Raw genomic sequence first — 15,918 nt, 5'->3', positions numbered from 1 at the left:
GCAAGTCATATGCTGCCAACCCGAACACTGTTTGCATATCTATATACTATCTAATCTGTTTCAGGGTTCTAAATTCGTTTACTAGTATTCGCATACTACAATCCACATTGCTATATACCTATGTATTTATGGGCAAACGGTACCTACATATATCCTATCTGATGTAAAATTGGGTTTCAAAATTCCCCTACTGCAGTCTTGTTACTGAACGAAACATGGCACCGCTAAGATAATGTCTGCCTGGCTATTCACGCATTGACCTGTCTGCTTCCTGGCGGAGCGGTGTATTCAGTATAGAACAATTGGATGTTGGTGAAGTTGATATCCGATTGTGGTTTAGCTTGGAAATGGTCCACCTGCACGGTCATTTATGTTCACGTGACTCGTTTACCGTGGGTCAAAGCGCACTCATTGAAAAATTCGCATGCAGAGGGCGATTTAGTAAGTTTCCTTTCCCCTACGAGTAGTTATTAAGGAAGCTGCAGGCAGTGAGTGGCTGCGTGCCCTTTCCTTCCCTTCCCAAAAAGCAAGGCACACCTGCCACCCACCAACCAACCACCCACCACACACACACACACCCAACCAACATTTCTTTACAAGACAGAGAGGGGACTCGTTCTGCAGTCATCCTCTCAACCACCCCACCTTCATCATTCCGCCCACAAGGCTTTCTCCCCATTCTTTTCCTTCTTTGATACCCCTTCTTCTCCGTCCAGCAGCAAGCACTGCCTGCGAATTTTCCTCCACCTTTCACTCCACCTCCGCACATCTTTTTCGCGTCTCCGTCGCTGTTACTTCAGTCCGCGGCTACGCAAAATCAAAGAAGATGCCTCCCAAGAAAGCTGTCAAGGAGGAGAAGGTCCTTCTCGGAAGGCCTGGAAACAGCTTGAAGAGTGGAATCGTGAGTAGCTATCCATCACAACCTGTTATTGTCGTGTCTTCTCACATCTAACAGTAGTCGCCAGGTTGGCCTTGCGAACGTGGGAAAGTCAACCCTCTTCCAGGCTATCACCAAATGCCATCTTGGTAACCCTGCCGTATGTCGCCCGCAATTACAAAAAATTTTCACCATGCACCTCCTGCACACATGCTAAAGGAAGCAGAACTTCCCTTACGCTACCATCGACCCCGAAGAAGCTCGCGTCATCGTTCCCGATGAGCGATTCGACTGGTTAGTCGAGCACTACAAGCCCAAGTCCGTTGTGCCCGCCAACTTGACTGTCTACGATATTGCCGGTCTTACGCGCGGTGCTTCAACGGGCGCTGGTCTTGGAAATGCCTTCTTGTCTCACATCCGAGCTGTCGATGCCATCTTCCAGGTTGTTCGATGCTTCGACGACGCTGAGATCATCCACGTCGAGGGTGATGTCGACCCTATCCGTGATTTGGACATCATCAGCGAGGAGCTCCGAATCAAGGATATTGAGTTCGTTGAGAAGTCGCACGAGAAGCTCGTCAAGGACACCCGAAGGGGTGGCCAGAGCTTGGAGATGAAGAAGATGAAGGAGGAGCTTGCGACCGTGGAGAAGATCCTCGAGTTGCTCAAGTCCGGAAAGGATGTTCGCAAGAACAACTGGACACCCAAGGAGGTACGTTGCCGACAACATCTTTCTCTTGCTTTGCTTGCTCTCCTGCCCCAAAAAGATGATAAAGAGCGATTGCTCTCTAATCCCAGCTCTTTGAAAACCCGAGTAACGCCGTGGTAAATGAAAAGACGTCCGAAATCTGATTTGCATTAAAATTTTCCTCCGTTTTGCTTCATTGAGATCATACGAAGCATCCCGCTGACTCTTTACAAGGTCGAGGTCATCAACCCTCTTTTCCTTCTTACCGCTAAGCCTGTCGTCTACCTCGTCAACCTCAGCGAGAAGGACTATGTCCGCCAGAAGAACAAGCATCTTCCCAAGATCGCCCAATGGGTGAAGGAGCACGCAGAGGGTGACCCCATCATCCCCATCTCCGTCTCCTATGAGGAGCGCCTCGGTGCTCTGACCGAGGAGGAATCTCTAGAAGAGCAGAAGACCGTTGGCGCCAAATCTGCCCTTCCCAAGGTCGTCATCACTATGCGCAAGGCCTTGAACTTAGGTAGCTTCTTCACAACCGGAACCGATGAGGTCAGGCAGTGGACGCTACGGAACGGCACCAAGGCACCGCAAGCCGCTGGTGTCATCCACGGTGACTTCGAGAAGACATTCATCCAGGTCATTGTGTACAACTACAACGTGCTGAAAGAGGAGGGTGACGAAGCGGCGGTCAAAGCCAAGGGTAAGGTTATGACCAAGGGCAAGGACTACGTCGTCGAGGACGGTGATATCCTACTCATCAAGGCCGGTGCCGCCAAGGGTTAATTGTCTTGACCACAAGACGAACCCACGCTCGATACATCATGAGCTACGATACCGAAGCACGACAGAATCTAGAAATAGCTGTCTTAACTTGTTACGCCGTCTCGGAAGTGTTCCACCAAATTAAAAGCACATACTCTGCACGCATTAAGATGAGATGAGATGGGATGGATATAGATTTAAAAAAAAACAAATCGAATTCACTAAGATATCCCACTATTGGATTTATGCGCATGCTTCTGCCGTGATGGTTGGAGAGAAAACCAGTAGTCGAATTTTTGCATTCATCTTTACTCTCTGTATGCACTGTACTGAACGATGCTACTACTACTTTCACTTCCCCTTCATATTCTCCTCCACCAACATCCAAGCGTTTCCACAGACACAATGCTTCGCGACGCCAATCAGCCAGCTAACATGATGCATCGAGTAACCCGGCATACCCTGCGTAACGTCATCCATATAGCTCCCGCACCGCACGCACCTCCTCAGCAGACTCTTCCTCCTTTTCTCCTTCTCGTCTCCGCCCTCGCCTCCTTTTCCACCGCCCACGCTATCGCTTCTGCCCCTGCCCGCCGTCGCTGCTGAGCCGTTCTGATTCCCGGCGGGATGCTGCTGTGCGCCCGTACCCCTCAGGACGACCTTCTGGCAGACGTCGACGATATGCGTGTCGAAGTACGCCTTCGCATGCTTCGACTCCTGGAAGCCGAGCCAGGTGGTATCGAAGAACATGACCTTCGCGACGTCGAAGCGGTCGAGCAGTGCGCCGTGGGGCTGCTGCTTCTCGTCGAAGAGGAAGTCCGTGAGGAGGCGTCTCGCGGCGGGGACGAGAACGTCCGGGACGCGGCCCAGTATGAGCTCGCGCTCTGCCTCGTTGCGCGCCTGCTCGGAGAGGTTTGCGCGCTTGTAGCACGCGCGGACGAGCTGTGTGGCCTCGCTGAGCAGGCTGTCGAGGAGGCGCCAGTCCGGGAGGGGGCCCTCGGTGATGGCCTGGTGGAGCGGGCTGTAGATCTTGCGGATCTCGAGGTTCGACGACGAGTTGGTGTACGTGTAGGCGGTCTTCATGACCCAGTTTAGGGGTTGGCTCCAGAGCTTCATCATGAGGCGCGGGAAGGAGGAAAGGAGGATGAGGATGGCGGGTTTGTGGAGCTCCGTCACGGCGGATTCGAGGGCCTTCGCGGTGAATTCGTTGGGCGGGATGCTGCGGAGCTTGTAGCCCAGCGCCATGATCTCGTCGATGAAGTATACCATGAAGTGCATGATCCAGCGGCCGATGCCGATGAATTGGGGGACGACCTCTGGGCGGAGAGGGTTCTTGTCGATTTGGCCGTGCATGCGGGCGATGGTCGTCAGGATTTGGGTCATGTATTTGATGTTGAGGATCGTCCAGGCGATCTTGCTGGGTAAGCTGCGGTGGACGGTGCCCTGGAGGCCGAGGAGATGCGCAGCGCTCAGGGTCTTGACGAAGAAGGGAGATCGTCCCAGGAGGATGAGATGGTTGTTCGAGGAATCATCGATGCCGCAGTCGATGTTGACGTTGAGGCCTTGGAACATGAGACAAACGAAGTCGCGCTTTCGCTTCTCTGATAGCTCGCCCAGTATGGCGAATATGTCGTCGCTTGAGAAGTATTGGTTGGCTGTGGAGGAGAACTGCAGCACTATCGCCGCAAGTGCGGCCGAGTGCTTTGGATCATCGTCGTCTAGGGCGAGGGATCCATAGGTGTATTCGGCTGAACGGAGCTTGATAGAGCCGTCTTGCTGCATACAGGCAGCTATGCAGTGGTTAGGCGATAATGTGTAATGAAGAGACGGGTCCAGGGATGAGAATACGAATCCTGCCTGAGGTAGAGTTGTAACCATGTCGGTATTGTAGTCGGGCGAGATGGATTGCATCGTAGCTCGCTTTCTGAACTCGATCATCCCATCACTGAAACAGAACGATAGGATCATGTTATACCACAAAGGCATAAAGGAAAGAACAACAGCATGGAGCATCGTGTCAGGTAGTCGCTCACACTTGAATGCCTCGCGTGCAGGGACTGAGCTAACACTCTTTTTCTTGGAAGTTACGTTGTCTAGGCTCGAATGAAGTTGGTTCTGCTGTACATGATGAATTTCCCACTTGACGATAATGCTGAAGGGGTTCTGCGGTTGTTCTGATTGATCGAACGACACGGGATTAGGAGGGGTGCAGAAGATAGCCTGGATAGTCGGCAATGTGCCGTCATTCTGCTCTGGTGTGATGGGGAGAAAGTTGAGGTGTGTGAGCTGAGCGGGTATTCTAATTTTGGAATCAGGACTGCTCGTGAGGTCACCAGTAACAGAAGCCGCGCTGACGGGATAACATTGGTCCTCAATACTGATCAATGTCACAGTGACCTCAGGTCTGTCCAAAGGTTTTGGTGGCTGTCCAGGCTGTGGCGGCTGATAATTCCATTTCGTCTCAACTCGATAAAGGTGCAGCCGACCGGAAATATCATGCGCAGCCAGAAGCAATGTGTCGTCTTGTATACATTAGCAAACATCGGCCAAGGTGTAACAACATTGTACTTACCATTGTTCGACGCGAAAGCAGCATGAGTGAAGGATTCCCGGATGGAGACTAGAGGCCCGAGTGAAGCGCCGGATTCGTGCCAGCTGTTATCTGGCTGCTGAAACCGTAGCCGTAATTCACCATTTCTTCTGAGATAAACCAATGCAGCCTTGGACTCAATCGGGTGATGGGCGTCTTTGAACCTGTGGTTAGCCATCTGGAAATGCCAATTTCCGCCCTTTGCTTTTGCTGACCATACGATGTTGTTCTACGAGAATTAGCACGAATGTATGTAGGTCGAACGATGGGAGCCTCACCTTCTGCTCGTAAGGAAGTAGAGCAAGCCAATGCATACCAACGACAGCATCCATCTCCGTATCGGAGGGAGATACGTCAGCGCGCATGAGGGACATGCGGTCCATAGCAGTTGTGCAGGTGAGTATTGCAACATGACCTGCAGCGTCAACGACCGCAATATCATTTCCCAGGTGGCTCCAGGAGAGATGAACGAACTGAAAGTCATCTTGACGTGGGACATCAAGCGTTGCCTCCTTCCCGAGATCCCATTTCCCTGTGGCAGGGTCACGCGAGAAGACTCGCAACTTTACTGAAAGACCATCCGGAGTGATGTAGGCCACGCAACCACTCTTTGACCAGGTTAACTTCAGACAACACCCGCTTGCGCTGAGTTCATCTAGACGGCGGGTCAAGCCTTTCAAAGGAGGGGCGGCGATTGTCAAAGGGGCGACCTGCTCCGAGTCTCCGAAGAGATCATCGACGTCCATATTATACGACTGCTCTTCCATGATATATGGCATGCTCTAGCAACAGCTAGAATGGGAAAGAAAAGATGACGGAAAAGAGACGGGTATCATAAAGAGGAAAAATCACGAAACATGAGACGCGCAAAAGATGCACTGGCCGAGGCACCAGAAAGTAAAAGAAAAGACTGCACAGACAAAGCCGGCACTGTCGACAATGAAAGCAGAGCCGCAATGCAGCCTGTTGGGAGGGGGTTTTAGGTAGATATAGGTAGATGAGGGAAGGGATAGTTGAGATTGGTGGTGATAAGTAAGACACGCGGACCAGGTAAGACACAATACAATGTGAGGAACTGACTGAGTGAGTGACTGACTGCACAGACGGGACTGTAGGGACGTAGGAATAGGAATAGGCCAGACTGGGGCTGCAATTGGCGCGGGAGTAAGCGATCTGGCACTAACCCCCTTTCGTCCATCTATCAACATCCCGCGCGCGCAACTCCCACCGTTCAGTGACTCGGGAAGTCAACCATCAAACCTTCGAACCCTCTCAGTCTCGAGTCTCACCCTCTGACCGCAGCAACTCTTCATACCAACAAAACCACCAAGCAGGTCCACGTAGCAAGATGGTGAATTTCGCACCTTGCTTCAATCCGTGCATGCGACAAAGTAATGAACGTTATGTGATGTATTTGCGCGTCATGACCAGCGATTGCTAGAGAAAACGCAATTGATTGAAAACCAGAGCGTTCTTATCGAGCGCGCACAAACGGAAAATACATTTCGCCCTTCGGAGTTGGTTGGGATGGACATAGTGTCTTGTGTGGGCTGTTCGCTCGGATGACAGAAAGCATGCTGAGAGAGCAGAGGGGAAACGGTGTAGGCGAAGTGCCCGCCAGAATACCAAAACAATCCGTCGTGCCCGCGGTAGAAGTCATGGAAGCCGAAGGACCAAGACGCCCTGGTGCAGTGGTACTGGCAAACTGTTGACCGCCTCCCAGATCATCACGCGCCGTGCAAAGACCCTCATGACGGGTGGGCATCGATCGTGCCGTGTCGGCATCTTTGGGGAAGGGATCAATCAAAACAATGGGAATCGTTGACTACCCGGATATACTTCGTACTGGTACGAGTATTGTAACTACCGTGTACTCGTAGGAAACCTGCGTATGTACCTGGTTAGTTACGGAGTAGTTGGTTACAGCTCACAGCTTGACAGGCACAACAATGTCAAGACGCGTCGGCGTGCGTGCTTATTATTACCACCATGTCTCCCTCCCCAGGTGTCACATAACTCTTGGTTCAAAGCTGCTGACTACAATATAACACTGCTAACTTAGTTATTATGACAAGTGAATAAAGCATCAGAATCGTCATCAGCTTCGTTTCATAATGGCTAGACATGGAGAATGTGCCTGCATGACATATTCAAAGCCATATGCATAGCATATATCATTTGCATGGTTTGCGCAATCAGTCTTGGGAACGAAGAAGTAATTGCTGGAAGGTGGTAGTGGTAGTAGTGGTAGTAGTGCCACCGGCTTGAATCGCTGGCTTTGTTTTGGTTTTGGTTCCATCTGCCACGGTTGAGGAGAATAGTAGTGGTTGTTGGTTGTTGGTAGTAGTGTAGTAGTGGAAGCGGAGAGAGAGTAATGCTAGCTTGGCCCTTTGCCCTCTGTCTGCCCTCCCTCTTCACTTCCGTTCTTGATGGTTTTCTCCTCACCTACCCGCTCGCACCGAATAAGCCTCCGCCTCTTCCCTTCCTACTCTCTCTCTCTCTCCTCATCCGCTCACCCTCCCTTCCTCCTTCTTTCACCTCCATCCACCACCACCACCACCACCACCACCCCCAACCTCCTCTCCATTCCCCTATATCGCGACTGTGCGTCTGCTCCTTGACGCGCGCAACTGTCGCTTTCGGTTGTCCTGCATCGCTCATTTATGTTGCACGTCAATGTGTCTCCTTGCCCGACTGTCAAATTGAAGAGCGAAAGCCACTAAAGCAGGGCCAACGGCGCCAATCAACATCATCACCGATTCCTTTCTCCACCTCAATCCTTAACAACACAACAAACCATTCTCACCACCTCCACCTCCACCTCCACCTCCACCACCGCATCCCAAGGCCCTTCTCTCACCATCCACGCGCCTCATGCGATTTTTCAGCTTTATCGGCTTACATTCAAGCAAGTCGAACAATGAGGTAGCCAGCGACGCTCCTGCCCCCGACCCCGATCCTCCTGCCATGGAATCGTCGCAGTTACCGAACGCGATGGCTCAGGACGCATCTTCACCGCTCAGCTCGATCGCGAGCTGTGCACCCAGCATTGCACCCAGTCCCGCACCTTCGTCGGCTTCCTCAGACTCTGGTTTATCGACGTTGAGCAGGTCGCCTACACCCCCAGCACATTTGGACCGCCTGTATCCCTCCCCTTTGGCCTCCCAGCAGTCCTCGGCCAAATCCTCGCCCGCCCCCCGAGCCATGGCTACCACTCCCCCCTCGAGTGACAACGATGGCCCGCCCCGGAAGAAGAGAAAGGTTGCCGAACCAAAACAACGCACCACAGAACGACTTGATCTGGCCAGTGCCACGGCTGATGACGCGCAATTGAAGCGACTCATGGATGTTTTGAATAAGAAGCGAAAGATTGTTGTGATTGCGGGTGCTGGCATTTCCGTCTCTGCTGGCATTCCCGACTTCCGTTCGGCTGGCGGCCTCTTCAATTCCCTTCGCAAGCAGCACAAACTCAAGTCCTCTGGTAAGGACCTCTTTGACGCGTCTGTTTACTCGGATGACACGTCCACATCCACCTTTCACGACATGGTCCGGTCCCTGTCCCACGAGACAAAGAAGGCGCAGCCCACTGCATTTCACCATCTTCTCGCGACGCTCGCCCAGGAAGGCAGGCTACTTCGCCTCTACTCCCAGAATGTCGACGGCATTGACGCATCCATCCCTCCTCTGAAAACACAGGTTCCTCTACCAAAGAAAGGTCCTTGGCCAAAGACAGTCCAGCTGCATGGCGGACTTGACCATATGGTCTGTTCCAAATGCTCTGCACTCTCCAACTTCGATGCAGAGAAATTCAATGGTCCCACTCCTCCAGCTTGTGGCCATTGCCAAGAAAATGATGCAGTGCGTGCAGTCGCTGAGAAGCGAAGTCATGGAATTGGTCGCCTTCGACCCCGAATGGTGTTATACAACGAACACAACCCCGACGACGAAGCTATCGGTTCATGTGTGAGTGCCGATCTTCGTACGCGCCCTGATGCCGTTATTGTCGCCGGAACCACTCTCAAGGTCCCGGGAGTGCGGCGTATCGCGCGTGAAATGTGCGCTACCGTACGCGATCGACGCGACGGCGTCGCGATCTGGATCAACAACGACCCCGAGCCTCTAGGAAAGGATTTGTCGAATAGCTGGGACATCATTGTCAAGGGACCGTGTGATGACGTTGCAGAAAAGGCCAATATGCGTAAATGGGATCAGCCTCCGGTCGAGTTCAAGGTGGTCTCTGATAACGAGGTAGAGTCCAAGAAACAGCAACAGAGGGCTGATGTCATGATTCCGTCTTCCGTCGCTTGCACGCCAAAGAAGCTAGGAGCTGTCGATATGATTCAAGGACAATTAACGCCTGGCCAAAGTCCGCGTATGGGGCCTCAACGCGCGATCAAACTCGAAGCTGTGGATCCACCTTCCACCCCTTCCAAGAAACAAGGTACAAAAAGGAAATCTGGAGGCGGACAGACAGCGATCTCAAAGGCTGCCAAACCGAAAGCAGTGTCGAAGCCGCAAAAGAAACGGGCCCCCAAGAGCAAGGCAAAGCAAGCGAACGAGAATCCGAAGATTACCAGCCAGTTTGCCGTTTCCAAGTCTTCCACTACGGCATTGAAGTCATCTATTGCAGGCAAAGCCTCAAAGTTCATCTCGTATGACCCAGCTAAGAAGGAGAACAAGCCTATCAAGGAGATCCACGAAACCGTCTGCAGTACTTCCCTGCCTGAGCCGATGACACCAAAATCGGGGAAAGTGACTGCTTGGAAACCTACGGCGCGAGAGACTATGCTCGATCTCCCCACTGCAGACCCACGTAACAACTCTGCTTATCTTTTTTCACCCACGAGACCTGATGTTGAGCCCTTCACGTCGCCCGCAAAGCCCACCGAGGATTGGGACGCGAATGATTCCAGACCCTCCACCGCGAGTTCGCGCAGGGATGAAATAGAACATCCGACAGGCGCTGTCCCTCATTTTACGCGAGATATACTTTGTTAGTTTGCATTTCTAGGCGCTGTGGAATTGGTTGCAATACGCAGGAAAGTAAATATCGCAACCTCATGCATTACTGGCGTTTCTAGCCTCCTGGGACCTCGGTCCTTTACGTGGACAGGCTTTACATTATTTTCTATTCATTTCTGTTCCAATGTGTGTCTGCATAATCGACACGCCGCCCCTGATAGTTGAGACGCTACATGGGAATGAGGATGCCAAAGATGGTCTCCTTAGTAGCTGTTGAAACTGCTTGTAGTCACTACCAATACACAGACTTTGGAACCTTTGATTTAGTGTGTTGGTGAATAATTGAACCCATCTTATGACATGCGGTAAATCTGAACCGGCATTCTATCTTGTGTGATGCTTGCTGGATTGTTTACAATGTACGCGTAGGTTGGAGGTTGAAACGCTTTAACTCAAATAGGAAAGTATCTTGGCATCCAATCATGAGCAAAGCTTGAACCAGGATCCAGGAACGTTCCGACAAGAAGTCAGATTTTGATAATTGTCCGTTGAGCTGATTTGGGATACGCATTGGACTGTGAACTTTGAAAATTCACCTTACGCCTGTCTGTAGTGCGGCGTCATGGCACCGCCTATATTTGCTGTTCGCAACCTCACATCTGCCGATATAACGATCAAGACGGTTGAAGCTTTTGAAGACCCAGATTCAAAGCAATCAAGAGCCAGCGCATTTTCCTTTGCACCGACCACCACGACGTTGCCGGCTCCCACTTCAAATGCAATCGAACAGCATTCCAAGTCCTTCAATCAAAAAAATACAGAAATTACCCTGTCTCCATGCGACTCCTATTCGTTGGATGCTCAAAATGAGCCTGGACACGAACATGGATCCTCTGCACAACTATCAACCATCATGTATCGATTGACCATCGAGAACGACAAAAGCGAACGTTTCCGGATCGATATAAATCCAACATACACGCAGAAATCATCACACCTTCTAACACCTCTCACGCCAAATCCATCAACTAGTCTCACTGCACTCTATCATCCAACAACACCAAAAGCACAAGTAACCATTCACGCCAACCACCTACACGATCCAGCAACATGGATGTCGAAACTACCATCAGAGCTACCTCTATCAGCACTCAGCATCCCCGGAACCCACAACTCTCACACCTACTACCGGGCCCTCCCATCCGTGAGATGTCAAGTTGTAGGCGTAAAAGCCCAACTGGAAAACGGCATCCGCTTCCTCGACATCCGCGTGCAACCCGTCCACGCCAGCGATCCAGACCGAAACAAGGACCTCTACCTCGTACACGGCGCCTTCCCGGTCAGCCTCACAGGACCCAAATACCTCACCCCAATCCTGAGCACCTGCTACGAGTTCCTCTCCCAGCACCCCAGCGAAACAATCCTGATATCCCTGAAGCGTGAAGGCGTCGGCAGCTCCACCGATGCACACGTATCCCAGATCCTCTCCAAGCACTACATCGGCCCCAACCGCGAGAAATGGCACATCGAGCCCACAATGCCGTACCTCGGGGACGTCCGCGGCAAACTCGTCCTCATCCGCCGCTTCGACCTACCGTCCTCCTCCTCAGACGACACCACACACGCCACAGCAACGACACCGCTCCCCCTCGGCCTCGACGCCACCTCCTGGCCTCACAACTCCACGCACGCCCTCCACGGCCCCTTCTGCGTCCAAGACTACTGCGAGATCATGCAGCCGACACAGATCCCGGATAAGCTCACACACAGCACATCGCACCTCGCGCGCTCGGCGGCCGCCACAGCATTCATCCCGGGCGTCACGACCGACGCGGCGAACCCTGTTCCCCCCGGGCCGTTGTACCTGAATTTCCTGAGCGGCAGCAACTTCTGGAACGTCGGGTGCTGGCCAGAGAAGATTGCGAAGGTGGTGAATAGGGGGGTGGAGGAGTGGGTTTGTGGGGAGATGGGGTTGGGTGAGGGTGGGGATGAGGGGGGAGTGAGGAGGAGGTTGCGGGAGGGGGATGGAGGCGCGGGCGTCGTGGTTATGGATAATGTTGGGGATGGGGGGGATTGGGATCTCGTGAGGTTGATTGTTGGGTTGAATATGGGGGTTGTGGGGAAGATGTAGAGGTGTGTATGTATGGTGATGCTGTGAGGTTGGTAAGAGGTCGGGGGAAGAGTTGTATATCATGAAGCATATTTCTAGGGAGTTTACATGTAGAAGGTTTTGATATATGGGAAGACATCCGCATATACTAACTTATGATACATTGATATAGTAACACTGTTGATAACACTCTAGTTAACAGTATGGACACTGGAGAAGCGAAAGCAATTATCAATCACACGATGCTTGACTACGCGTTCATACCAGGCATGAGGTCCGGCTTGTCGAGGATCATATCTCTGAGCAGGATCCACTGTCTCAGACCCTCCCAGTCCTCACCCTCCTCATCGCCACGCTTCCAGCTCTCCTTGAATCCCCACGCGCCGGCTATCTTGTCCAAAGCCGCACGCTCATCCTCCCGCACCCATCGGTCGAACAGCGGCATACCGGGTCTCCAGACCACTCGATCAAAGTGGTCATTTGCGGTGGTCATAGCGACGAATCCCAACGTGCCTGTGCATGTTGCGTAGGTGAAGAGTCCCATGAATGCGTACACCTTGAAGGTCCAGGGGTCGATGTATCCGGAGTAAAAGGACATTTCGTTGGCGATCATGTACAACGCCACGGGTGTTATTGTCGCTACAATGCTGGGAGGCAGCACTTTCGTCACGAGCTTATACGATCGCCATGCTGGTGCGCAGTATGTGTAGTCGATTACGCTGAGAGCGAGAGACAGATCCTTTGCGTCGATTGCGATGGACAATGCCTTCTCGGCAATGGGTGCTGGTACGGCTTGTTTGTAGCCTTTGGGCGATGGCGTCAAGAATTTTGGTGGGGAGGATCCAAGTTCAGGGATTGGCTTGTGGGCGTACAGGTGGAGGATCTCGGGGATGGCCTGTGGCCGGCCGATCAATTTGTGGAGGTCGACAAAGGCTTCGAGGACGCTGGGGGAGATGAAAACTTTGGGATGTTTCACAAGATCGACCGCGAGTTCGGAGATGTACTTCGGGGAAGGGAGGTTGTCGGATGCTTGTGTGCTCCTTTTCCGGCGTGCACCGCTGCTTGGGCTGTCGTCTGCATTGAGGGACAATATGGCGCCTGCCGAACTCTGGCGCAAGTTGAGTTTTGCTCGCTGGGGTTGCCCTGATCGAATTTCGATTGCCTGTTCCGCTATGGCTTGCAGCGCATGGAAAACCTCTAGGATGACCTCTTCTCCCTCCACCTTGGGCGAATCCTTGATATAGGCGATTTGCTCTTCCACTTTTTGTAGTCTGGCATTTAGAGACACTGAATTCTCTGCTGTTCTCCGTGGATGTTCAATCTCTAGTTCCTGCTCTTGCAATTTATGACCAGTCCAGAATTGCCTCCTCGGCGCTGTCGGGAATGCAACATTTTGCTTTGTAGATTGTGGTCGCTGGATGGAGCGTGCTTTGATGGCTGCGGTAGCGATGAGAGAACGTCGGTATCCTGGCTGTCGTGAAATGTAATCGCACAATTGGCAGATGGGCCGCGACGGGGCACGCATTGGGCGAATATTGGACTTCATAGTGGCGACGCAGAGTCGGTGAATGCGTTGGTCGCTCGAGGTTGAGGTTGTGACGACGCTTCTGCGTGGCTTGGGAACGCTTAGCTTGGCGTGGCATGGGCGACTCTGACCGAACGTCAAAGAAGCCGAAGTACTCCAAGTACACGACACCTCACGCACCACCGATCCGGAGCGTTGTAGGCAGCAGGACTACCTATATCGAGGACGCATTCTTCGCAGAAAGAGTCGGATTGATTATTGCGCACGACTGCGACCTCACACATCACCATGCCTCCTCCACCTCCTCCCCCTCCGCCCATGCCGCCCATGGGTCGAGGAGCTGGAGGACCACCACCGCCCCCTCCAATGCCCGGGAAAGGAGCACCTGGAGGGAAACCAAAGAGCGGAGCCGGACGAGTACGTTTATTTTCTTTCCTCGCATCAGATCAGTGCGAACTGCAATGCGAATTTCTAAAGCTGGCGTGTTTGCCAATGAGCCCAAGCTAATATGTCATAGGGTGCACTTCTTGGAGAGATTCACGGAGGAGCAAAGTTGAAAAAGGTCCAAGTCAACGATCGATCAGCGCCACAGATAGGAAAGGTATCTGATGGACCAAGCGGGCCACCGATTGGAGGTGCGCCGCCTGTACCTGGCATGGGACGGCCACCAGCTCCACCCTCAGGCCTCGCGCCGCCCGCCCCTGGACGAGCAAGAAGCAACAGCGATACAGGAGGAGGATCAAGCGACGGAGCAGCTGCAGTGAGTGCAGCACCACAGCTGGGAGGGTTGTTTGCGGGAGGGATGCCGAAGTTGAGGAAGGCTGGAGGCGTGAACACAGGAGCGGATAGCAAGTCGCCATATCTCTCAGATCCTGAATCTTCACGAGGCTCTGCACCTCAGCTGCCACGAGGAGCTGCACCAAAACCCCCAGGAGCACCTCCAGCACCTCCAGGAGCGCCCCCAGGAGCACCACCTGGAATACCACCGCCTGTTCCTGGAAATCGTCCACCACCACCGAACCCATCGATCTCGGCACTACGTAACAACCTCAGGCCTTCATCAATTGCATCAACACACTCGCTGCCTGAGCTCTCAGGGAAGCCAAAGCCACCTCCTCCGATTGGAAAGAAACCCCCTATGCCACCTCCATCATCTCGAAAACCATCTGGTCTAGCACCCGCCCCTCCAGCGTCTCCAGCCCGACCTCCACCAGTTCCCGGGGCCGCACCGCCAGCTCCACCTCCTCCACCTCCTTCTCAGGCACCTCCACCGCCTACTCGGCCGCTGGCTCATACAGCAATAACTGCTCCCCCCATACACCACCGACCAAACCCAGTCACAACGACATCAACCCCTACTCCTTCTTCTGTGCCGCCGCCACCTCCTCCACCACCGCCTCCGACAGCGTCTGCTCCTCGACTACCGCCATCTCGCTCCACACCACCGCCTCCCCCACCCCCATCAGCACCTCCACCAAGAGCAGATTCCGAAGACGACGATTACGATCCATACAAGTACAGCAATGCACCTGCGAAGCCTCCCGCAGCACCCGCTCCACCTCCACCCAAAGCTTCTACAAACGGCCATAGTACCTCTCTTGCTGAACAGGCGGCACGCAATGCATTTGGCCGTACACCTTCAGCACCACCCCCTCCACCACCAGCATCGTTACCCCCGTCTGCACCAAGCGCGCCTGCCCCACCCCCTCCCCCAAGTTCGTCTCCACCACCGAGCCGTACAGCAACGCAAACATCCACGCGATCGATGCTGGATCCTAGCTCGTACACACTTACAAATGGCGGAGGCAGAGGCGGATCTGGCACTTCAGGGTCGGGAGCTGGGTCGGGTCATAAATCGACTTTCACCCCTGTCCATGATTTGAGATGGAGATTTCAAGACGAAGCACAACTTCCTAAGCCCCGAGAGTTCACAGGCTCAGCAAAGAGATACAGAGCTGGAAGAGGAAGTAGTGTTCCTTTGGATTTGAGTGTATATGAATAAATGATTTAGTTTGCATTCATAACAAGGCACGAGAGTTAGTGTCTGAGGTAGGGGCACGATGTAGACAGGTTGGAGCCATCATGGACGGCGTTTTGTGATGAACATGAGACGTGCAAGATGCTGTTATGAACTTTGCACAATTTGACTTGGCCACTGCATAGATATTCATGTATATCGTTCTTAAAAGGCTGGTATTTGAGGAACCTATGGTATACCAATAAATTGGATTTCAAGCAACTATAATAGGCTTGACAGCTTCTGCTATACTGCACCATGTGCGATGACTGCTTATGCACATGATCCCCTCCATGGCCTGTTCGTCAGAGCATGCCTTACGAATCAGCTTTTCCTGTATCTGGAGCGGGTAGATGAAAGGCCTTTCTATGTTGTGCTATTCCGTCT

At 52.8% G+C, this 15,918-nt stretch overlaps 6 protein-coding genes across 6 annotated transcripts; 4 read left to right on the top strand and 2 right to left on the bottom strand.

Moving 5' to 3' along the window:
• Positions 1–482: 482 nt before the first annotated feature.
• Positions 483–2,755, top strand: BU24DRAFT_447564 (GTP-binding protein-like protein YchF). Its single transcript, XM_033530830.1, has 5 exons — positions 483–901; positions 966–1,037; positions 1,104–1,589; positions 1,676–1,702; positions 1,800–2,755. The coding sequence occupies exons 1-5, from the start codon at positions 827–829 to the stop codon at positions 2,346–2,348; spliced, it is 1,209 nt and encodes a 402-aa protein (XP_033387303.1). The 5' UTR covers positions 483–826; the 3' UTR covers positions 2,349–2,755.
• BU24DRAFT_109366 (uncharacterized protein) lies at positions 2,289–5,796 on the bottom strand. Its single transcript, XM_033520777.1, has 3 exons — positions 5,196–5,796; positions 4,900–5,146; positions 2,289–4,849 (listed from the first exon to the last, which is right to left on the bottom strand). Exons 1-3 carry the CDS (start codon positions 5,694–5,696, stop codon positions 2,679–2,681), a joined length of 2,919 nt encoding a protein of 972 aa, XP_033387302.1. The 5' UTR covers positions 5,697–5,796; the 3' UTR covers positions 2,289–2,678.
• A 1,581-nt stretch (positions 5,797–7,377) lies between these two features.
• Positions 7,378–10,237, top strand: BU24DRAFT_418533 (DHS-like NAD/FAD-binding domain-containing protein). The gene has a single exon (XM_033527005.1). It carries the CDS (start codon positions 7,792–7,794, stop codon positions 9,913–9,915), a length of 2,124 nt encoding a protein of 707 aa, XP_033387301.1. The 5' UTR covers positions 7,378–7,791; the 3' UTR covers positions 9,916–10,237.
• Positions 10,238–10,414: 177 nt separating this feature from the next.
• Positions 10,415–12,010, top strand: BU24DRAFT_489013 (PLC-like phosphodiesterase; the record flags this gene model as incomplete). Its single annotated transcript, XM_033533593.1, has 1 exon — positions 10,415–12,010. Exon 1 carries the CDS (start codon positions 10,502–10,504, stop codon positions 12,008–12,010), a length of 1,509 nt encoding a protein of 502 aa, XP_033387300.1. The 5' UTR covers positions 10,415–10,501.
• A 78-nt stretch (positions 12,011–12,088) lies between these two features.
• On the bottom strand, positions 12,089–13,587 carry BU24DRAFT_364327 (uncharacterized protein). Its single transcript, XM_033524241.1, has one exon. It carries the CDS (start codon positions 13,533–13,535, stop codon positions 12,240–12,242), a length of 1,296 nt encoding a protein of 431 aa, XP_033387299.1. The 5' UTR covers positions 13,536–13,587; the 3' UTR covers positions 12,089–12,239.
• Positions 13,588–13,668: 81 nt separating this feature from the next.
• On the top strand, positions 13,669–15,778 carry BU24DRAFT_447560 (uncharacterized protein). The gene is made up of 2 exons (XM_033530829.1): positions 13,669–13,931; positions 14,032–15,778. The coding sequence occupies exons 1-2, from the start codon at positions 13,803–13,805 to the stop codon at positions 15,514–15,516; spliced, it is 1,614 nt and encodes a 537-aa protein (XP_033387298.1). The 5' UTR covers positions 13,669–13,802; the 3' UTR covers positions 15,517–15,778.
• Positions 15,779–15,918: the final 140 nt, after the last annotated feature.

Source organism: Aaosphaeria arxii (genome assembly GCF_010015735.1).
Source record: "Aaosphaeria arxii CBS 175.79 unplaced genomic scaffold BU24scaffold_2, whole genome shotgun sequence".
Classification (NCBI taxonomy): domain Eukaryota; kingdom Fungi; phylum Ascomycota; class Dothideomycetes; order Pleosporales; genus Aaosphaeria; species Aaosphaeria arxii.
The sequence above is the reverse complement of the archived record's forward strand: the minus strand, read 5'-3'. Positions and strand labels throughout refer to the sequence as shown.

What these genes read in the sequence shown, in the direction of transcription:
- BU24DRAFT_109366 (XM_033520777.1), bottom strand. Translation starts at nt 5,696, where the DNA reads ATGCCATATATCATGGAAGAGCAGTCGTATAATATGGACGTCGATGAT. An exon ending in TACTTCCTTACGAGCAGAAG is followed by an intron (nt 5,147 to 5,195) that starts GTGAGGCTCCCA and finishes TAATTCTCGTAG; the next exon opens with AACAACATCGTATGGTCAGC. An exon ending in TGCTTTCGCGTCGAACAATG is followed by an intron (nt 4,850 to 4,899) that starts GTAAGTACAATG and finishes AATGTATACAAG; the next exon opens with ACGACACATTGCTTCTGGCT.
- BU24DRAFT_364327 (XM_033524241.1), bottom strand. Translation starts at nt 13,535, where the DNA reads ATGAAGTCCAATATTCGCCCAATGCGTGCCCCGTCGCGGCCCATCTGC.
- BU24DRAFT_447564 (XM_033530830.1), top strand. Translation starts at nt 827, where the DNA reads ATGCCTCCCAAGAAAGCTGTCAAGGAGGAGAAGGTCCTTCTCGGAAGG. An exon ending in ACAGCTTGAAGAGTGGAATC is followed by an intron (nt 902 to 965) that starts GTGAGTAGCTAT and finishes AGTAGTCGCCAG; the next exon opens with GTTGGCCTTGCGAACGTGGG. An exon ending in AAAACCCGAGTAACGCCGTG is followed by an intron (nt 1,703 to 1,799) that starts GTAAATGAAAAG and finishes ACTCTTTACAAG; the next exon opens with GTCGAGGTCATCAACCCTCT.
- BU24DRAFT_418533 (XM_033527005.1), top strand. Translation starts at nt 7,792, where the DNA reads ATGCGATTTTTCAGCTTTATCGGCTTACATTCAAGCAAGTCGAACAAT.
- BU24DRAFT_447560 (XM_033530829.1), top strand. Translation starts at nt 13,803, where the DNA reads ATGCCTCCTCCACCTCCTCCCCCTCCGCCCATGCCGCCCATGGGTCGA. An exon ending in CAAAGAGCGGAGCCGGACGA is followed by an intron (nt 13,932 to 14,031) that starts GTACGTTTATTT and finishes AATATGTCATAG; the next exon opens with GGTGCACTTCTTGGAGAGAT.